The following is a 22709-nucleotide window of genomic DNA, read 5'->3' as shown; positions in this document are numbered from 1 at the left end:
TGCCACTGCCCAGTATGGCCCATGAGGGAGCTTTCTGAACCAAGGAAAGGAGCCAGACTCAGAGTGACTAGCTGGGAGGGGCCTTCTGTTCCAATCTCCTTTTACAGAGAGGGATACTGAAATCCAGAGAAGGTGAGGGGCTTAGCCCAGTCACCAAGATGAGCTCCAGAGCTAGGTAGGACCGGAAATTCATTTCCAGTTCTGGAGACCACAGCAGCTTCTGTGCTCTGTCTGAACTGATGCTCTTTTCATAAACTCTTATGGGGCAGGGTCTGCTTTAAGGATGGGGAGAGCGGCCTAAACCTATGGAGCTAGAGCTGCCTGTACCCCTCTGGCCCCCCTCAAATGGACCTTTTTTTGAAAGAGGAGGTTGCCAGAAATATCACCTCTTGATATGTCAGGGAAGAACTGGGTGCGTTGGCTATTAAACTGGCAGCTGGCCTGGCATGAGAGAAGTGTGTTCCAATGGGGCCACCTGGGGCACTAGGGCAGGGACAGTGGGCAGCTGTGCCCAGGCTCCAGATGGTATAGGGAGCAACCAAGCCAGGATGGAGGCTGGCAGTGGGAAGGCTCTTGGAATGCCAAGCACAGTCAGAGGCATGTGCCAGGCCCAGAAAGACCTGGAGCCCTCAGGGGAGAATGGCTGCTTGGAGGGATGGGACCTATATGGGCTTGTGCCCACCCATCATAAAAGGGCTTCTCTGGATCTCTCAAGAAAGAGCCTAGCCCAGTGCCTGAACCCCCGCTGAAGCGGGCAAGGCCTCTCTGAGCTGGCCTCCGTGCTGTGGGCGGCTCAGACCCCGGCCTCAGCAAGCACAGATATCTGCAGTACCCTGAAGGGAGGTGTGGGGCAGGACATGAAGCAGGTGATGAGGGGCTGTGGTCCAAAGCTGGGCTGTCAGGGATTCTGGAACCCCCGAGGCTATTCCTCATGAGAAGGACATTGGAAGGGTCTTGCTCAGGGCCCCAGACTTTAGCTAAGGTTGCGGTCACATGGCAGGGGCTCAGCATGATGTCAGGCTGACCTGCACAGGGGTGTGATTGGTGGGTCCTTACGATGCTCCTTTCTTCCCATGGTTCCTCCCAACTCCCTTACCCAGATTCCATCCCTTTTGCTTATCCCTAGCCATCCTCGTGAGTTCATGCAGGGGCAGACAGGGGCTAGCCCACAATGGGCAGAAGCCACAAGACTTTCCCCAAGCCTGAAGGAGCAATGGGCTGTCTTCTAGGCCTTCTGGCTGCCTCACCCATCCCACCTCCAATGCCCAGCATGGCCTAGCCCAGCTGCCAGCCCTGGCTGGGCAGGGTGGCACTGCTCAGGCCTAGCCTCTGGCAGGAATGTAATCCAGGAGCTCTTAAGTCTACTTCCTGCTCCTGTGCAATAAAGTCACGGGTGCAAAACTGCTCGGCAGCCTTCAAGGGCCAGTCTACCATATCCGCTTGCCTTCCAGCCCAGGCTTGGCTGCTGGCCTCTCTCCTTCAGGTCTCAGAGCAGATATTGTCACCTCCAGACAGCCTTCTCTGCCCCTGCACCGCCCACCCCATCCCCGCCCCAGACTGGCAGAGTGTGCCCCAGCCTGGAATTCCCACAGTTCCCTGTGCTTCCCACTCCATCCCCAACAGCACCGAGCATTCTGCCGTCATTGTTTATGACTTCTGTCTCCTCCCCTGAGTGTGAAGAGCTGTGTTCCCAGCACCTAGCACAGAGCTGGCCTCAAGTTATATTTGTGGAACAAATTCATTCACAGAAATACACATTAGTTAATGATTAACTGAGTGACCTTGGGGCAATTCCATTTTTTTGCTGGCCGCGGTTTACCACCTAGCTATTTGGTTTTGGTATGCAGTGTCAGTAATTCTCCAGGTCCCCAAGTGGCCTGTGCAGCCAGGAGGCCTGGTTAGGAGTAGAGATTGCCTGAACTGGCCCTGAAAGAACAACTTTTTATTTCTTTTTCTTTTTAAATCCTCACCCAAGGATATTTTTTCCATTGATTTTTTATTTTTTTTAGAGAGAGGAAGAGAGGGCGGGAGGGAGGAAAGAGAGAGAGAGAAACGTTGATGTGAGAGAGACCCATAGATAGGTTGCCTCCCATACATGCCCCAGCCAGAGCCAAGGATCAAACCTTCAACCCAGGTATGTGCCCTTGACTGGGAAATGAAATCCTGACCTTTCGGTGCACGGGCCGATGCTCTAACCCCTGAGCACACTGGCCAGGGCAGGAACAACTTTATATCCTGCTTCAGTGTGGCTGATTCTGTCCCTTCCCCTCTGACCCTCCCTGCCTTGGCCTCAGGCTCTGTCTCTGGCCATTAAGGCTCTCCCCTTGGTGGCGAGGCGGAGGGTGGGGCCAGCATTTGCCTTCCACATTTCCTGATGGCAATCCAGGGCTGTGGCAGGTCTTCCTCTCAAGGTTGCCTGGTAACGGCTTTTGCATTCTGATGAAAAAAATGTGGCGGCAGCAAGCAACAGATACAGTGCTTACATGAGGGGATGGGCATCTAGGGTGGGGCTTGTGCCTGGGCCAGGGCTGGGGCAGGCAGAGCCAACATCTTGCTCCTTTGTGGAGAGTACCAGGACTGAGCCCAGCCTGGCCCAGTGGGCTTCAGTGGGGGGATGGTAGGCTTGGGGGGCAGGTAGAGCCAGCCTACGCCTGCAGGGGGGCACCCAGCCTGGCATCAGCCCCTCCTACCCCTTTCCCCACACCTGCAGCTGGTGCCTTCCACCTGGTGAGCCACAGCCAGTGCCACCTCTCATTAGGTGATGATTTTACATTAATTACCTTAATTAAGCGGCACTGAGTGCTAATGGCTTGGGGGATGGTGACTGTTCCTAATTACCCTCCCAGTCAGCCCAGAGTGAGGGGCACAGCGTTTTGCGGAGCTGAGCAAACAGTTACAGAAATAAGGCGAGGGCCCAGCCGGTGTGGCTCAGTGGTTGCATGTCAACCCATGAACCAGGAGGTCACAGTTCGATTTCAGTCAGGGCACATGCCTGGGTTGTGGGCTCGATCCCCAGTAGGGGCTATGCAGGAGGCAGCCGATCAATGATTCTCGTCATTGATGCTTCTATCTCTCTCTCCCTTTCCCTTTCTCTCTCTGAAATCAATAAAAAAAGTATTTTTGAAAAAAGAAAGAAAGAAAGAAGGGAAGGGGTCCACCAGTGGTGAGAGACGGTCCCTCCTCCACAGGGCCTGTCTCATAGACCTGGACCCGACATCCCCAGGGGAGGGCTGGGGGTGCTACCCCAGGATAGGTGCAGCTGACTTTAGGCCCATATCTAAGGGCTTTGGAGTAGATGGGGAGGTGGCTGGAAGTGGGGAACAGGTAATGCTGCCCCATTCCCTGGACTCCTCCTCTGCCCACTTCCCTGTGCTCCTCAGCTGCCTTCCTGACTGCCTTCAACAGTCACCTCCTTCCCTCCTTCATGCATTCAACTGTCCATTCATTCAGTTAGTATGTGGAGAACACATTCTGGGCCCCTTACTCCAAGGCACTGCCCAAGGCACTCACGGCCTAGCTGGGGAGACGGCAGCTGTAAACAGATGGATAGAAGGCAGAGTAATAAGACATAGGATGGGGGATGCCCCAGGCTTTGGGGATCAGGAGAGAATTCCCAGAGAAAGTGATGCCAGGGGTGAATCCTAAGGGAGGGGATAGTAGGATGGCTCCCCAGAGGGACCAGCATGTACAATTGGGGCTTGAGGGGGCAGCGGGCTTGGCCCATTCAGTTAGTAGCAAGCTGTTCAGTGCAAAGGGGGAGTAGAGAACAAGGGAGGAAGTGGTTCAAGATGGGCCCAGAGGACGGGCCTTGACTCAGAGGCACCTGGGAGGTGTGGGGGTGGGATTAATTTCATTTGAGAGAAGTGACCGCAGAGTAGGTGAAGGAGGGATAGGAAGGACAAGCATGAGTGGGGTGACCAGTGAGGCGGTCACTACATCATCTGAGGGGGGATGATGGAGGTTGGAGCAGGTAGTGGTTGTGGGACGGAGGGGCCCGGGAGGTTGTGGGGAGTGTCATGGTGATAGAACTTAGGTGTGAGTTGATGGGACTCAGGGAAGAGGGAGAGGGAAGGGCCAAGTTGACCTGACGTTGCCCCAGGGATGCCATCCACATTGCACTGTAGTTGCCCTACTCCAGGTTTCTGACCAGGGGTCAGTCTCTGAGGAAAGAGTGGGGTGATAAGCAGGTTGAAGGAACAAAAAGGAAGAGCTGGGTTTGGGGCGTGTGGAGGTCAAGGAGGCTTTGGCACATTCATGAGGACCTGCAGGCTCAGGTTTTGGGGTTAAGAGAGAGTTTGGGGTTTAAAAGGGATGAGATGGGCCTGGAAGGTGGGAGCAAGAGGCTGGGGCTGTAGGTCTGACTCCCTCACCAACTGGTCACCTCTCTGATTATGTGGCCATGTCTGTCTTCCCCACTTCTGCATCCCAGGAGCCAGCACAGGGCCTGACCCAGAGGCGCCGCTCAGGGAGTATTTGCTGAAGGAATGAGCGAGTGAATAAATGAGTGAATGGCCAAGTAGCCTTGTGTTCTCTCTACTCAGTTACACAGATTCAGACACCCAACCCCCTGTCCACTGAGGCAAGAGCCCCTTCCTCAGATTCTCCTAAGCCCCGATCAAACCCCTGTGGGAAGAGGAGGGGCACACCACAGCCCCTCTTAGCTTAGGACATTGCTGAGGGGAGTAGTAGCCTCTTGGCTCACTGGTCCAGAACCCAATCATGTGTTAGGCCAATCGCCTAGCCTTGGCCTGAGGGCCCTCCCTTCAACTGATGCCCTTGAGCATCCTCCTTTCTCCCATAGCAGGTATCTTTCTGGAAAGATAACAAACTAGCCCCAGCTCTGCCCCTGCCCAATCCAGGTCACTCACCTTAATTTCCACGCCGTAGCCAGGGTAGACAGAGATGTAGTAGAAACAGTCCATGCCGACATCATGGGGTGAACTGGGAGCCGAGGGGGAGTCCAGAAAGCCCTCTGGGCCTGAGAAATTCCAGCTACAAGGGCCTGAGAGGCAGGAGGAGACACAAGGCTAAGCCCAGCCCTGGAGAAGTGGGTCCAGCCAAGGCTGATCTGTGTTTGTGTGTGTGTGTGTGAGTGTGTGTGTGTGTGTGTGTGTGTGTGTGTGTGTGTTTGTGTTGTGTGTGTGTGTGTGTGAAGCCCACCTCTTGGGATGTCTATTCCCCTATTGAAAGAAGGGGACCACCTTCTCTTGAGCACCTTTTGTGTACAATCTTATCCCAGTTCTCACAATGGCTCAATGAGGTAGGTATTCTTATTGCCATTTTACAAATGAGGCTCAGAGAGGTTAAAGTTCCAAGGGCCTGGTGTAGTTGCTTCCAATCAGGATTTGAACCCAGGTCTATCTGGTTCCAAACTGCATGCCTCCTGCATCCTGGCCCTTGGTATTGGAGGGCAAGGCAAACTGGCACAGTGATGGAGAGAGGAATTTAGGGCCCCACAGCTCCCCCATATCCAGATCTGCAAGCCAGCAAGTAGCTGACCTGGTGGCTGGACTGTGGTGATGGTGGTGGTGATGATGGTGGTTGTGGTGGTGGTCTCCTCATCATCCCCTGAAGCCGTGGAGGTGGCGATGGTCCCCTCAATCCCAATCCCTGTGGTCCGGGACATGACCTCTGGAGCCCAGGGCCTGCCCATGTCTCCAGGACCCTCTTGGGTTGGAGTCCATGCTCTGCTAGGGGGTGTAGTACCCAGCTTCTCCCCTGGGCCTGTGGTGGGCACTGCCATGCTGGGCCCTGGAGGTAGGGGAGCTGTGACATGAAGCTCTGGGGGCTCTGACTCCAGGCTCCAGGGTCCTTCCCTGGACAGGGGCTGAGTGGGTGCTGCAGCTATGGCTGGAGTAGGGCTGGTGAAGACTGGGCGGCTGTCCTGGTTGGCCAGGCGGGGAAGGGGACTTGGGGTCTGTGGCGTAGGTGGATCAGGCAGTGCCGGCCTCAGCTCTTCGCCTGTCTCCAGCCCCTCTTGTAGGAACTCGTCGAGCAGCGGGTGGTGGTTGAGCAGCTTCAGGGTGGGGGCGGTTGTGACGAAGTGGATGCCTCGTTCTGGCTGCTCAGGTGTGGGGGCTACTGTCCACTCCCCATCCGTCTCCTCGATGCCTGGGGCCTGACCTTCCCCCATGGTTGGGGTCTCTGAGGAGAGTCCTGAAATAACAATGGATGATCAGAGGTTCGCCCCCTGCCCCCTGGAGAGCAGCAGCACACTCAGTCCAGGCAGTAGGAGACTCATCTTGTGGAGTGTGCTCACCACGGAGAATCATGGAACTGCAGAATTTTAGAGCTGGACATGAGATAATATCACATACTTCAAGAATGGCACAGGAGATATCCTCTCCCCTCCAGCACTAGAAGTGGACATTACTATCTATTATTGCACTATTTCCTGTTCCCAGATTCAGCCTCAGAATCCTTCTCAACACAGCACTCCAGGCAGCCATGCTTAATTCCTCAGACCGATGACGAATAAATATTTGCCATGCCTAATGTAGCTCACAGGCTTATTTGACTGACGAGCAAACAGCCAAAGAAAGGAGATGACTTGCTCAAAGTCATATGACCAGTCTGTTGACCTGAGATGATACCCTTAGCAAGAGTGCCATCCCCCACCACAGTGACTGTTCTGCCTGAGATAACAGTTCATTTTTTTGTTCTCAGTGAAGCTGCTGGTCACTAGTCTCAGCAAATCTTGATATATTTGGAATTTTATTTTAGACTAGAGGCCCGATGCACGAAATTCGTGCAAGAGTAGGCCTTCGCAGCCGTGGGTCAGCTGCCTGGATCCCTCCCTCGCAGCCAAGGCGGCTGCAGCCCTGGCTTGGTCAAGAAGGACGTTCAGGCTAATTAGCATATTACGCTTTTTTAAAAAAATATATTTTTATTGATTTTTTACAGAGAGGAAGAGAGAGGGACAGAGAGCTAGAAACACCGATGAGAGAGAAACATCGATCAGCTGCCCCCTGCACACCCCGCACTGGGGATGTGCCCGCAACCAAGGCACATGCCCCTGACCGGAACCGAACCTGGGACCCTTGAGTCCTCAGGCTGACGCTCTATCCACTGAGCCAAACCGGTTTCGGCATATTATGCTTTTATTACTATAGATTCCATCATGTGTTTCATTGTCTCATTGTCCCATTTCTCTCACTTCTCAGTCATTTCTTTTCTCTCTCTCTCACTATCTCTATCTCTATCTATCTATCTATCTATCTATCTATCTATCTATCTATCTATCTATAATTTTGCCAGCTCTGAGAAAGCTGGGAGAACATTTTGATTCTAACATGTCTCAAAATGGCTGCAAGAAGACTTGAAGGGAAACAGGCAGGGCGAGATAGTTTGCAAGGAGAAGGTTGGCTCCTCTGCGTGTCTGGTGGTGGGTGTCATTCCACCGGCTCACACCCACCCCATGGATTGGCAGGCGTGAGGAAGCGGCAGATGGCTTACATTCTGTTCAGGAGACTGTGGCAGCTCTGATGTGTCAGACAAATGAGAGGAGGGAGGAAATTGGGGTGAGGAAGGTGGGTACAGGTCAGAGGGCTCTCCATTCCTCTGGGTTTTGGTGCCTTAAAGCCCTGAGAAACCAGGACCAACCCCTATCTCCTGAGACGCCCACTAAAGCAGCCCATCTGTGCCTTGGCATTCTGTGCCAGACACTGGCAACACAGTGCCCAAAGTAGATGTCCAGCCAGGCCCAGACCCCCTGGAGCAGATGGTTGCCAGTGCCCTGTGTCTTTCATCTGAGTCAGTGATGGGAAGTCTAGGCAGTGCCATGCCAGGACTGTTTTTACCTACCACCGCAGATGTCACATGGTCGTTGCCAGGTGAGCTGAGACTGATCTCAGCGTGGCACAGGGAAGAGAAGCCTCCAGGATTGCCCAATAAAAAGACGTGGCCTATGGCTCCCAGGATTGGTACTTGTGGGATTCTTCACTGGGAGAGTGCAAAGAGATCCTCTTTCTCAGGAAGGGTCCATAGTGGACACAGCTCCTCCCGCTGGCTGCCAGGTGGGTGCTGGGCAATGGAGCAGAGCTAATGGGCACCTCCCGTCACTGTCGATTGCACTGATTGTGTTATCTGGGGGCACCGAGCACTTGGTTAAATGGGATTGAGATAGCATATCAAACGAGCAAATTGATTCTGCAATCAGCTGCCACTTGGTCCCAGAGGGTGCCACCCACTGTCAGAGACCGTAAGATAATCTCGGGAGACAAGCCATTTCTGGGAAGAGGGCATCTTCAGACACCCTGGTTAACTGCGATGGAAGCCTGAGGCCCTGTGACACTCCCCCTCCCTACACCCCCCAACCCACTCCACAGTCTCTGCCTGGGCTGACCAAGTTCAAAGGTGCAGAGTGTGTGACAAAGGGGGCGAGTGTGTGATGCAGGAGATGTCAGGGACCCAGATGCCCAGTCTCATCAGGTACCTATTGTGTGCCACACACTGAGCCAGGCTGTTCCCAGACCTGTCTTATTTAATGGACACCTCACCTTTATGAAATGAGAATCTTCTTCCCACATTACAGACAAAGAGCCTGAAGCCTAGAGAGGTGAGGTGAGGATTTGCCCCGTGACACAGTGGTGGAGCTGGGATTTGAACCGAAGCTGATCTGGCTTCAAAGCTTCAGTCTTCCCACACCAGCCTGCCTCGCAGAAGAGACTAGAGCTACCCAGCAGAGAACATTCTAGCCAGTGGAGGAAACGAAGGCTTAGAGAGAGGAATGGACTTGTCCCAGGGTTCCTACAAGTTAGAAATGGAGCTGGGGCCATAGTCTCAGGCATCTGGAACCCGAGTCGAGTCTCAGCCAAGCTAGGCTGGGACCCAGGGAGCCCCCACCCCATTCCTGAAGCACATCTGAGCCTGGGACCCAAACCAGAGACCCAGCAGCACTGCTCCACAGGGCTGGGGCACAGAGACTCACCTACCCAGCTTCCTTCAAATGTCAGCTCTGCCACTTAAACATCATGTGAACCTGGGTGAGTTCTTTTGTCACTGGCTATAGAATGGGTGCTTTGGAGGGGTTTTATGAGACCCTGAATGCTCTAAATAGCAGTTTCCTGGAGGCACTGAGGGAGAGGCCATAGTACGGAGAGGCCATAGTACTGCGAGGCTGGGCAGCCCCCTGCCAGGGTACCACTGAGAGGCAGGCTTCTAGAGTGGGGCGCTTGCTGGCCCAGGGTGAGGCCTCTCCTCTCGGGGCCCGTGTTCCTTGTTGTGTGGCTGAGATGTGGAGGACAATGTGGTACCACCGCTGCAAAACGCGGACACCTTCAAGGCCTGCATGTCTGTGGGGGGCTGCCCACAGCAAGACAGTCCCCATGATGGTCCCCAACTGCCCAATCCACCCAGTGCCTGAACATAGGACTGTACTCCCCCTCCCCCCCAGGTTGGCAGCATCCTAGGGCTGGGTCTGGGAACTACCACTCCCCGTCCCCCCCCCACCATTGTGGATGCAGAGGCTGCCCAGAGCTTCTCTCTGTCCCCAGCCCTGGAGTGGCCCTGCAGCCGCCCGCCCGGGCCCTCCCCCTGCATTAGCTCTTAAGCTATGCAAATAGACATCGGAGGGAGCCCTGTTTAAAGTATTTAGACGAAATGAAAAAAGGCTTTCATCGGCACTAATGAGCCATTCAGGATGCTTCCCCCGGTGGATTCTCCCTCTCCTGCCTCCTGGCCTGTGCCACCCCCACATGTCGCCCCTCTGGGGATTGGAGGCCCCTCCCCCACAGTCCCAGTTTGGGCTTCCCCGGGAAGGTCTCTCGCTCTGCCCCCTCCTCCCAGGGCCCAGCTGGGTAAAGGTAGAGATGAGGGCCCCCCCGTGTTCCACCCTGACAGACTCAGATTAGAATGGGAGGAGGGGTGTCTAGTGAATGTTTAGGGTAAGCCAAAACATTTGGGGGGACTGTTCTTCAGAGCATCCAGCTAGGTAAGTGTTACTGTCATTGTCTTATAGTTGGGGAAACTGAGGCTCAGTGAGGCCCAGGAGGCTGCCGAGGGTCACCGTGCGGTGAAGCTGGAATTGGTCTGTGTGGACCAGGCAACAGTTTGCGGCTCCAGATGCCATCTCAGGGCCAACTGGGCTGTCCCCATGGGGCTATTTTCCTGCAGAGCTTTCTACACCACACAGCCCGAAAAACCTCAGGTTCCAATCCTCACCAGCTGACTGCCTGGGCAGGGGCTGTGTCCACTGAGCTTCTGTTTCTTCATCTGTGGCCTGGGGACGTCTTGAGTTTGGTGAGGACCATCTACGCTCTCATCTGCCAGCCCCACCCCGTCCTCTGCAAGGGCAGCCGCTGTAGAGGTGCCAGGTATTCGGCTTCCAGGGCCTGAGCCGCTGGCCCCTTGGAGGTAGACACAGGAGCAGAATCCAGAGTTCTGAGGTGTTAGACTTGGTTCCCTCCTTGTGGTGGCACCAGCTCTGGGATGGGGTGAGGGCGGCAGGACAGCAGGTAGGTCCAGGGGAGCCTGGGGGGATGCAGCGGGCAAGGAGCCCACCCCGCTGGGTTCTGGAGGTTAAGCTGGCCCAGCACAGGGAGAATGAGAATTTAATGGGATCCATTTATTAGCCCATAAAAGTTAATGAGTTTATTCTAGAGGTTTCTTGGCCCCTTTGAAGTTTTAATAGGGGATTAGTGAGGGCCTGGCCCCTGCAGAACCCCCATTATCCTAGAGCCCAAGGGAGGGAAGAAGGGCCCTGGGAGTGAGAGTGCCTGAGTTCCCCAGAGCCAGGGCCTGGTCTCCACAGTGAGGGTTTCACTGGGCCGCCCCACATGCTGACCTGAGGGGCCCCAGCTGGAGGCTGGTGGGGCCAATAGGATCCCTGAAGCTCTAGGCGATGCCCAGTTCTAGAGGTTTCTAATTCCACGTGCTACTGAAATAACTACCCCTACACCGTCTCTGCATCTGAGGTAGGTTTGTTGCTGTTTGACTATTTATATTAACAGGGAAGGCAATAATATAAGGCCCATATGACAAATGGGGAAACTGAGACCCGGAGCTGGGATGTGGCTTCTCCAAGGTTACCTAGAAGATACAGCAGAGCCAGAATGGACACATTCCTGTGGTCTGGAGCCAGGCAGCTGGGGCTGGTAACAGTTGCTACTACTCAGTGCTAACTGTGTGTGGACCATGCACTTAGTACCCTAACATGTCATCTCTTCTCCTCGCCTTACTCCAGGGAGGTCCCTAGAGATAAGGACACTGAGGCCCAGAGTGGTTAATTAACTTGTCCAAGGTCGCACCGTTAATGAGTGGCAAGCCTGGGAGCAGAACCCAGATGTGGGCAGCTCCACAGCTCAGCTCTGTGCGCTGCCGCCACTGGCCCTCAGCTGTAGCTCCTGGGGCCTCCTACTCTCTCCCCACCAGCCTGGCCACCACCATCTGAGGCACTTGTGCTGGGAGCCCTGTATCTCAGGGTGATGGGGAAGGAAGTCCTGATCGTGTCCTGGAGGGGCAGTTGCTAGGGCGGGCACAGAGATATACTCAAAGGGATCTTTTCTTCCTCTTTCTTGCCCATTTGCTCACTATGTCTTTAAACTCTCCCCATCCTACCAGGCCCACCTCCTATCCCCGCTCTGGGGAGCCATCCCTGGGCCGCTGAGTGACAATAGCTCCTTCTTTCGACCTCCTGATGGAACCTCAGCCCATGCACAGCTTGCATTGATGGACAAGGACCCAGCCTGAGGCATCTCTCTTTTCCTCCATCTCTGTCCACAATAGCTGACTCTTGGTGGTAGGCACAGTGAAGGGTAGACTCAGGGCACACAGTTTCCAAGCTGGGATTTGGCCCTTCTGCACACTAGGAAGGCTCTCTGCTCCCCAGTGCACCGGCCCTTGGCCAGCAGGGTAGATAGGGATGGGCAGGGGCGGGTCCTGCAGGGAGAAGATAGGCAGCCAGTACAAGTGTCCCAGTACAGCCCCAACTGGCAACTGATGAAGAGTGTCTGCAGGCATCAGCTGGCGGGTCCCCTGGCCCCAACTACCCTCCCTTCCCCTGCCTCTGACCACCTCCCAGCACAGCCTCTTACTACCCTCTCTTGGTTAGCCCCTGGCAGCCAGTCAAATACGCAGTGCAGCTATGAATGGGGGCATCTCCGCTCGGCCAGGCTCCCAGCAAGAAAGTGGTTGATCCTAGAATCTGAATCCTTATAGTCTTTGTGAGCATCTCATCCCTCCCTCATTTATGCAGGTGGCAACTGAGTCCCAGGTCACACAGCAAACATGGGGCATGGCTGGGACTTAGGATATTGGGGCTCAGAGAACATCTGGCCCAACTGCTCTGAAGCATGAACCCTCCAGTGCTCTGGGCTGGCTCCCACCCATGGGCACATACCTCCAGGGACAGAGAGCGCACTGCTTCCTGAGCTGCCAGGGCAGCCATCTCCCTCATTGTGCTGGGGTGGGTGGTGGGTAACCCTGGGCTTCGGCGTCTTCAGGGATGGGGTCTCCTTGCCAGATGGAGGCATGGGTGAGGGTAGTGGGCAACAGCCAGGAAGCGGCCCACTGGTCCTGGTCCTGCCCCTTTACTAGGTCCCTATGTGCAAATCACTTCCCCAGCCTGAGCCTCTATTTCCCCAACCGTAAAATGGATTAAGTATCTAAGGGCCCTGCCAGCTCTCATATTATAGGATCCCACGAGCCACAAACGGCTCTGTGAGTAAAAATATTGAATGCTGCTATTTGCTGAGAATTTACCACACTCCTAGAACCATTCTAAGTGCTTTACCAGAATTAATTCATTCAATCCTCACTATAACTCTGAGATGTGAACTTTTATTATCCCATTTTATAGATGAGGAAACGGGGACCCAGTTCCCAGGTTACCAGTTTTGATACATCATGTTCAAACCCAGAGGTCGGCCAGCCCTAGAGTGCCGCTGTCTAACAGAACTCTCTGCGAGGGTGGACATGTTTTATATCTGTGTCCAATGTGAGAACCGGTAGCCACACATGACTATTGAGCACTTGAAATGTGGCTAGTGAGACTGAGGAACAGATTTAAAATTTTATTTCATGTTAATGAATTTATACTTAAATAGCCACATGCGGTTAGCGGTTACCAAAATGGAAAGCTCAGCCCCATAACAAGACCTCTCAATGCTTGCAGTGTTCGCCACCTCTCAGAAGGGAAGAGCCTGGAGTGGGGGTTCCCAGAGAGGAGTTAAGATAGGGTGGCGGTGTCTGCTCCCCTCCTTCGGACCTGGGAAAACTGGGGACTTGGGTTGGCAAGGGAAAGATGACAAGGAGCCCTGGAACTTTAAATTTTTCATAAAGGCCCCAGGCAGCTGGGCCCATCAGCCACTCACTCCTTAGGGAGGATTAGTGGCATCTACCAATGATGTTTGTTTCCCAGCCTTGGCTGAGCACTGGTGTGCTGAGGGATGGGGTATTTGATGGGTAATTTGGGGAGCTCAGGCAGAGCCAGTTTAGGAGGACTTTATGGGGGAAGGACAGCCAGGAATGCTTGGCCTTGTGTGATTTGGCCCAGGGTGTGTGACTGCTCCCTGATGATTCCTGATGTGCTCTACTGACTTGCCACTATCTCACCGCCCAGTCAGGAGCACATGGGCCTGGTCTGGCCAGGGTGGGGGACACCTCCCATTTACTGATTACCTGCTATAGGCCAGGCATGGACCTTCTAGAGAGCTGTCTTCCATTAAAACATTAAAAAAGAATAGTGTTTTATTTTTAGAGAGAGGGAACGGGAGAGGGAGATAGACGATAGATAGATAGATAGATAGATAGATAGATAGATAGATAGATAGAAACATCGATATAACATTAATCAGCAGCCTCCTGCATGCCCCCCCTACCAGGGATGGAGCCCACACTCTGGGCATGTGCCCTGATCGGGAATTGAATCTGCAATCTTTTGGTGCATGGGACAACACCCAACATACACCCAACCAACTGAACCACACTGGTCAGGGCCATATTTTACACTTTACATGTGAAGGAACTGAGACTGAGAAACAAAGTTGATCATCCTAGTTCATATAGGAGAAAAGTGGTAAATAAGGAGTTTGAACTGGGTCTGCTTGTTTCACAGCCTGAGCTCAATATTTCTACAGCACTGAGCTGCTGCTTCATATTAACACTAGAGGCCCCAGTGCACAGATTCGTGCACTGGTGGGTGTGGCCTGTGGGGGATCAGCCCACTGTGGGAGCAGCCACTCATCCAGGTCAGCTAATCACCTGCTCCTACTACGGGAGCAGCTGCTCATCCTGGTCAGCAGAGCAGTGCTACCACTGTGGGAGCACACTAACTACCAAGGGGCAGCTCCTGCATTGAGCGTCTGCCCCCTGGTGGTCAGTGCACGTCATAGTGACTGGTCGACCAGTCATTCTGGTTGTTCCGTCATTCGGTCACTGGGCTTTTATATATATAGATGTGTGTGTGCATGTGAGCATGTGGGACTGTGTGTGCACATGAGCACGTGTGTGTGTGTGTGTGTGTGTGTGTGTGTGTGTGTGTGTGTACTAGTAGGTCCCAACATATGCATGGGCCACAAGTCATTAGCATTTGTCCTTGCCCATGTTCACCACACCTTGGAACCTGGCTTCACACAGTCCTCAAGGCCAGAAAGGCCCTAGCTCCCAGAAGGGATACCCCTCTTCCCAAGGCAACTGCTCTGCTTCCCCCTTTTCACTCTGCTGCCTTCTTGGACCCCAACCTGATCTTTCCTGGAGCCATGTGGCCTGGACAATCCCTCAGGCTCTGGGTGCATGGAGGGGAAGAAGAACACAGCACTGAGCTATGGCTGGGCCTGCCTTTTTCTCCCCACTGCCCCTCCCTCCCATGAGGCTGTGACCAGGGGCCCAGGGTAGAGGGAACTCCCAGCTAACTGCCACGTTCTCCGCTTTCCAATTTAAAATCTAATATGGTTTTGCCACTGCAGAGCTGGGGTCTGCAGAGGTGATTAATGAAGCCTCTGCTACAGAGTCACCTGCTGCGCTCTACACCTTCCCCTGCGGCCCTGCGTGTATTCCCCCTCCTGCCTGCCTGCTGGCCCTGGGGACTTGGGGGTCCTGGCCCTGCCTGCCCACAGTTCCTGGGGCTGGGCAGGTGGTACAGGAGCTGGAGGCTTGGAGTGGGGGTTGGGAAGAGAAAGGAGCTGGCAGTGGAGGTGGGGACAGTAGAATCGACCCCCGCCTCTGGGTAGGCTGGAAGGAGTGGAAGAGCGGGGGGCCTCCTTTGGCACCACCTCCCTCACTGGCAAGGTAACTAATCAATTACCATGCTCCACCAATTAGGCCAGCTCTCAGTAGCGTGGCCAAGTCAGGGGACAGATAAGGCCCCTGAGCTGGTGCTCAGGCCAGCCCTCCCCTAGCACCAACAGCTCCTACCACCACCTTGTCAGCAGCAGGGACCGTATTTCTCTGAATGAAAAATCTTGGAAATGTCAGCTGGGATGAGGAAGGCTGTGGAAGCAGGAACTGCATTCTCCCTGGAGCTAGGACCAGGGTGGCTCAGTCCAGCCCAGTGGTGAAGTTGGGAACAGGAAGTGATCTAGGGAGGAGCAGCCATCCCCTCCATCCTCTACCCCTGCCCAGCATCTGCCAAGGACAGTCCTTCCCAGTCACTGAGCCCAGCAAGACAGGGCCATAAGGTGTCAGGGCTTGAGATCAGGTACCATCTTGGGCTCCTGATCAGCAGCTCTGAGGTGCTGCCTCCTCCCAGCCCCCACCCTGAAGTTCAAAAGCCAGCACCCATTGAGGTTGTCCCAGCACCTGTGTCCACCTCTGAGATGAATGACCAACTCGGTAGTCCCAAGATTTCCCCCCATATATTTTTTTATTGATTTCAGAAAGAAAGGGAGAGGGGGGAGAGAGAGACAGAAACATCAATGATGAGAGAGAATCATTGATGGGCTGCCTCCTGCATGCCTCCTGCTGGGGATTGAGCTTGCAACCCAGGCATGTGCCCTGACTGATAATTGAACCATGACCTCCTGGTTCATAGGTAGACGCTCAACCACTTAGCCACGCTGGCCAGGCTGTCTGGCTTTTTACTCAAGTATTTTAGTCTTTGGGTGGGTGGATGGAGAGCCATGGCCCCTCTGTTATCAGTGTCCAACTGCAGGGGCTGATGGAGCTTCATGCTGGGTAATGCTAGGAGCCTGGCAAGGTTGGGGACTGTGCTCTGTTGACTTGCTGCTTTACTTCTGTATGGCACTAGACCCCAGTCTCATCTTTACCTGCTAGTCAGTGTTTGCTGAGCATCTGGTGGGCTTGGCTGTGTGTGTGTGCATACATGCGAGTACGAAAGTGTACATATATATGCATGTGCTTGGGGCGGCATGAGGTGGGAGGTGGGGGGTGGAGGTATGAGAAAAGGAACTAGGGAGAGATTTAACATTTTCCAGCACCTACTGTGTGCCAGGCTCTTGCTGGCCCACTCACCTACACTATCTGATTAATCTTCCCCATCCCACAGATAGAGACATAGGATCAGAGAGCTGAGAGAAGTGGTCTAGCTGGGCAACCATTAGCCCAGGAGACTGACCTGGAGCTGTCCCTGCCCTGCAGAGCCTAAGAGGCAGATAGAAGGACAGATGCAGGAACAAAAGACCTCTGAAAGCAAGGGCAGCCTAAGCCCCTGGGCAGACACCGGCTCTGAGGGGGCCAGGGCTGCCTTCCTTCTCTAGGTCCCTAGGTTCAGGCTCCTTGAACTGCTGTACCCTACCCCTCACAGCTGGTGTCAGTTTTCAGATCAGCTGGGACAGTGATGGGGTGGAACCCAGAAGCCCCAAGGGTCTGCAGGTCAAGGGGTTCTAAGCGTGGCCTTTTGGCAAAGTTGAGCCTTAGCAAGAATCTGAAGCCCCTCTGGGAAGTGCCAGGGCGGTACCAGAGGTCCTTGGGCGGGGTGGGATGGTAGTCTCATCCAGGTGTGCCTCCCTTCCCCTGACTTCCCGACACTTTGTGCCGTTTTCTGCCTCTCCAGCTTCCATGGGGGAGACCCAGGAGGTCTGGCCTTACTTCCAAACGGCCTGGGGAACAGTCACTGGAGGCCTGAGCTCTGTCCTTAGGGACTTGGAGGCGGCAGAGGGAGGACAGCCTGGGACCTTCACCCAGCCCAGGTAAGTGGAAGGAAGCCTCACCTGCCCCAGAGTGTGGGCCCTGCACCTGTAGTCGATCCCAGGCTCACCCTTGCCACCATGGCCTTGGTAGACTGAGGGGAAAGGGCCTTACCTGCCCAGCACCCCAGCCTGTGAGGCTCCCCAGGATTGGCCTGTCCACAACCCTATTTACCCAGCAAGTCTGAGTGGGGGAGGGGAGGGGTGCAGAGCTGCTAAAAATAGCAGTGGCAGCTCCAGCTATGAGTCTCCTTGAGGGATCAGTAGAGCCTAAGGGTGGGGAAGAAGAGAGTGGAAGGGGCTCTGGGGGAGGGAGAGACAGGCCTGCGCTGGGGCCTGCTGTGCTTACACCAAGGACCACAGTCCCAAGGTACAGAGACAGAGGGCACGATATGTAGGGACATGTGGACACAGACACCCCAGGAATAGGTGGACAAGCAAGGCAGAGATGTGCACAGATGTGTCTACCTGCACATCTGGGGCTTCTCCCTGAGACCCCTAGGAGCCCCAAATAGGCCCAGCTGGCGCACCTCCAAACCTTCAGTCTTCTCTTTTACCCTAACCTTGCTTTGACCTCCAAGGACCCTGCCAGTCTGGGTGTGTGGACACCTTGAGTTGAGAGTGCTATGTCTCTTCCCCTGTCCCTTCCGAACTCTTCTGCTTGAGGCCCAGGGCAGGGAAGGACCAGGGGCACCAGAGGCAGCATCAGCAGTGCAGATGCAACAGGGACTAGACTCAGGGCACCACTCCGGTGGCTGGGGCTTCAGGAGCACCACCTCAACCTGATCAGCAGGCGTCTTCCGAGCCTGGGCTGGCAGGCAACTGGGGGGAAAGAGGGACATGGGAGGGTGGTGGCCAGACCCAGTAGGGCAGGGATGGGCTCTGCCAGTAGATTGGCAAGAACTGAGTGGGCAGTGAAGGAAGAAGGACAAAGAGGGCTAAATAAGCAAATGCACAAATGATTTCTTGATCTCTCGTGCATGCTTTGTTTGGTTCCTTTGCCTGGAGACGCCATGGGCTCTTCTGTACTCAGAAGAAGGTGACTCCTCCATCTACTCCATTTCCTCTGATCAGCCAGAAAATAGGACAGGAGGGAGCCTGCCAGCTGCCAGACCAGATGTTTCAAAGCACCCTTGCTGGATGTAAATGATGTCTAAGACAATGTCCATAAGAGCAGTGAGCCAGGAGGAGGCCCTTAGAAGCACCCCGAACCCAACCTTCATCGCTCTGCACTTCTGGTCTCACCTTCCTGGTGAGACCTGGACCAGTTGTCTCAACTTGGGCTCTTCCAGCTTCTGATCCAGCCCCTCCAGCGACTACCTGAAAAGCAGTCCCTCCTGGTGATGGACAGCTCTGGCTGCTGGAGGACCCTCCCCTCAAGCAAGCCTTCTGGCTTCTTTCCAGTACCAACCCCTCTGATTTCCTTTGATCTTGATGTTATTCTATGAAAGAGATGGGACAGGTACCACGAATCCCAAGGGAGCTGAGGCACAGGAAGGAGACACAACTTTCCCAAAATCACCCAGCCAGCAAGAGCCAATATTGGGTTTAAACCCTGGGGTTCTGGCTCCCTGACTAGTACTCTTTTAATTATGTCCTTCCTATGGGGCTACACCCTCCTCCTGACCCACAACTTGGCTCTCCACACTGCACCCTCCCAGGCTCTGGGTCTCCCTAGGCACCTGCTGGCTGGTGGGACCCAGGCCAGATACTCAGCAGGTGGCTGCTAGGGGGACAAAGGAACTGGTGCTCAGCTGCTGGGCTGGGAGGGAGGGAGGAAGAAACTATGGAGAGGAGGAAGCTCTGGACTGGGAGTGTGGAGGGGCAGGGTCTGCCTCTGTGTCTTTAATAAGGAGCCAGCATGCAAAGGGGGGTAAAACAGCATACAAATGAGCATCTGTGGGGGGTGGTAATCTGTGGTTCAGGCACATTTCACAGTCCTGCCCTCTCAGCCCGATAACCAGCTGGAAGGAGGGTCCTGAGGGTAGAGAAAGGAGCTTGTGGGGAAGGGAGGAGTGGGGTATTGGAGGAGATGCTGAGGTTGATGCCAGGGTACAGGCTGGGCCCCTGGGGACTGCACTGGTGGAGGGGGAGAGACCCACTGTGTGGATTCTGCAACACATGTGGCTTGGTGGCAATAGGGACCCTGCACCTGCTCTGCCTTGTTGGGGGATTAGGGAAACATCCAGACCCTGCAGAGATGGGAAGAGTTGTGGGAATGTAGGCCCAGGGATCCCAGAGGCTTGCTGGGCCCTCAAAGACCAAAAAGTGAGACCACTTGCTAGAGATAAAAAACACACAAACCTGAGGCCCAGAGCAGTCCTTGGCAAGAAATCTCTTGTTCTTAGGAAGGTGAGTGGCTGGACCATGTAGGTGCCATTGGCATCTCATTTAATTATAATCAGAGGGTCCTTGGTCTAGCTGGGGAGGCAGTCACAGCTGAGCTTATTAAGAAGGCAACTCCCTGGCTAACCTGAGTTCCTGAAGGGCAGGGATTATGTTGTATTCCTGCCTATCAGAGCACCTGTTAGGTGCTGAATAGAATGGAAATGGATGGGTGGATGAAGGATGGACAGGCTAAGTTCCTGATTTAGTGTCCAGGGGACAGAGAAAGCTCTCTGGGCTGAAAGATCAGGAAAAGAGAGCGTGGGAGAACCGAAATAAGCCGAAGGATCCAGAGTAGCATTCTAGGTATGAAAAAATGCCTGAGCAAAAAATGATAGATGTACAAGGCATGTACAGGGCCTAGGGGTCACTCTAGCATCCTCAGCCAGTCTCTCTGTTGTCCCCCTTCCCACACCCACTCAGTTCCTTTTTGTCTCCTGGCAGAGCCCCTTGTCCCTGCTGGGCCCAGCCAGGACCTCCCACCCTCACCCCTTCCCGCCAGCCTGCCTGCCAGCAAGACTGCAGACTCTGCAGCCCGGAGTCCTGGATTGTTGTTGGAAAAGCGGCAGGTTTGTTTGCTCCAGAGCCCGCCGAGAAATCTCAACAATCAATGGCCAACAACACTGCCGGCGGCTTCAGCATCGATCGGCCCTTCTATGCCAGGGTTGGCAGTTGGGTATAGGTAGGCAGGCTTGGCATCTAGCCCATCTAGGAGCTGAGCTTCAGGCAAGCTTGGGTCTTCTCACCTGGGGGCTGGGGCTGAGGGGGGCTGGGGCTGAGGGGGGCTGAGGGGATGGGAGGCAGCCCAGGATGCCCAGACTAGAGTGACTGGGCATTCTCCAAAGCTCCCAAAGGATGAGAGGATGAGTCACCCAAGGTCACTGACCTCTGGGCGAAGATTTAGGGTTCACCTGACTCCAAGCCCTGTGCTCTACCCTGGTCTCCAAGTGTCAGAAAGGAAGTTTATTGCTTTGCTACAAAGGACTGAGCAAGATAAAATGTCTCTAATCTACAGCAGTAAGGACTGAGGGTAGACATCAAGAAGATAAGCCACTGTCATCACCAGAAATGTGCTGGAAGAAAGTTAGGGGCCATTTATGTCCTGGGTCTGTCTGGCAGCTTGGGCTTGAACGGGCCTATAAAATGCAGATAATAGTTTCTATCTCGTAGAATGATATGAGGACTAAATGAGTGAATGTATATAAAGCACTTAGTACAGTGCCTGGCACATAGTAAATGCCCAATAAATGTTTGCTATTATGGTTGCTGCTATTTTATTATTGCTGTTATTGTTATTATTAGGATAGTGATACTCTCCTGGGTTCCCATCTGCCTCTACTGCCTGAGGCTCTGCTTCAGGCTGGCAGTTGGGTATAGGTACCAACTGGCTAAAGCCAGGTTTTACAAAGATGGGCAGGCAATTTGGAGTAGCCTTATAGCTTATTGGCTTGGAGCCCAGAATAACTGACTTAATCTCTCTGAAACTCTGTTTTCCCATCTGTAAAGTGGGGGATAACTCGTCTCTTGTTGTATTAAATAGAAAAAGAATGTGGAAGGTTTGGCTCCTGAGTGTTCTGGGCCACACCTCACACCTTAATACGTGTTTGTGAAGTGAATGAACCCTGGATGGGTGGACCCCAGGGACTGCTCTTTTAGGAGATGTGAAAGATTTGTGGGCATGAATTGTGGTCCTGAATAACACATTGACCCCCACCTTTCCTTCATGAGCATGACGGGCTCAGAGATGTCCCCACGGTTTCATGCAGGTCCTTCCAAGCTCTGTGAGGGTGTGTGAAGCTGAGCTAAATGAGGGGGCTATGAAGCCAGATGGCATGGGGTTGACTTGCCCTTACCTCGGTCCTTAAGTTCATACAGGGCACCCCAGAGGTGATGGGTAGGTATTGGAGGAGGGAGTCAAGAAGCCTGGACTCCAGGCTTAACTCTGCCACCGTGCAACTCTTGCGAGTTTATTCAATATGTATTTAATGTCTGCCATGTGCTAGGCTCTGCCACTGGGGACACGAGCAGTGGTAGCAGTAAGAAGTGGCTGCGGGAGGTTTTAGCCCTCTCAGAATGGCCATCAACACCCCATCTCCAAGCCACTTCAGGCTGATGGTGTGACACCTTAATTTGTGGAGGAAAAAAACTAAGTAAATGCTATAATTTACAGCTGGGATAATTGGTCAACCGTTAGGAAATCTATGTAAAAATAGTGTGGTTGTTATGCAAACTCAGCTTCAAGCGGCAGTCTCAGCTGCCATGCACCCACTGCTCACTCCTTTCTAAGTAGGCAGCTGACCCTAAACTTCTCCCAAATAGGAATTCTGGAGCTGCCCCAGGATGGAGGGGGTGAGCAAAACAGACTTGGTGGCCTGTCTTGCTCCTGGAGCAGAGCATGAAGCAATCATGTGCTCATGACCCAACACGATGAGTACCTTCATGGGGGAAGCCAGGGGATGGTGGGAGCACAGGAGTCCCCTGACCCAACTGGAGGTCAGGTGAGGCTTCCTTTGAAAACCACATCATAGATGATTCATATGTGCTAAAGAATTACATGAAGTGCTTACTAAGCCAAGACCAGAAGTATGAGGTGGAGTGAGGCAGATTGGCCCAGGGGGAGAAAAGAATTTCAGGCAGAAGGAATGGCAAGAGCCCAGGGCTGTTGAGAACATGGCTAGTTTGGGGAACTGATTGGTCTGGCTGGGTGAGTCAGCTTCCTGCTAGAATTAGTCTGGAAGAGACCTGAAGACCTCCTAGTGTCTGCTGTCCACCTCCAAGCTAATGACCAGGCCGGGCAGCATGTCTTTCTGCCTTCCCCCAGCCTCTTACATACAGATCCTGGCTCTTCCTCCCTGAGAGGAAGCTGGGGACCCAGAAATCTGCATGACTTGACAGCCCGTGGTGGCCCTGGTGTGAACTCAGACTTGGCAACCACCAGAGTGGTGCAACCTTACATTGAATGTTGCAGAAAGTAGAGACCCACAGGCCAGCTGGCGTGGCTCAATTGGTTGAGCATCAACCTATGAACCAGGGGGTCAAGGTTTGATTCCTGGTCAGGGCATATGCCCGGGTTGTGGGCTCGATCCCCAGCGTGGGGAGTGCAGGAGGCAGCCGATCTGTGATTCTCTCTCATCGTCAATATTTCTATCTCTCTCCCTTTCTTTTCCTCTCTGAAATCAATAAAAATCTATTTAAAAAATAAAAGAAGGTAGAGACACGGAGAGGACCGAGGCATGCCTGAGG

The 22709-nt window shown here is 54.0% G+C and overlaps 1 protein-coding gene across 1 annotated transcript in view; it reads right to left on the bottom strand.

Annotated features, from left to right (window-relative positions):
• SEZ6 (seizure related 6 homolog) overlaps positions 1–22709 on the bottom strand; it is a 43947-nt gene that overhangs the window by 17461 nt on the left and 3777 nt on the right. Inside the window, exons 2-3 of the mRNA XM_008147831.2 lie at positions 5500–6156; positions 4869–5002 (exon numbers count right to left, since the gene is read on the bottom strand). Of these exons, the coding sequence (XP_008146053.2) occupies positions 4869–5002; positions 5500–6156 (791 nt within the window). The remainder of the gene's footprint in view (positions 1–4868; positions 5003–5499; positions 6157–22709) is intronic.

Source organism: Eptesicus fuscus, chromosome 20 (genome assembly GCF_027574615.1).
Source record: "Eptesicus fuscus isolate TK198812 chromosome 20, DD_ASM_mEF_20220401, whole genome shotgun sequence".
Classification (NCBI taxonomy): domain Eukaryota; kingdom Metazoa; phylum Chordata; class Mammalia; order Chiroptera; family Vespertilionidae; genus Eptesicus; species Eptesicus fuscus.
Note: the sequence above shows the minus strand (reverse complement) of the source record. Positions and strands in the feature narration are given on the sequence as shown.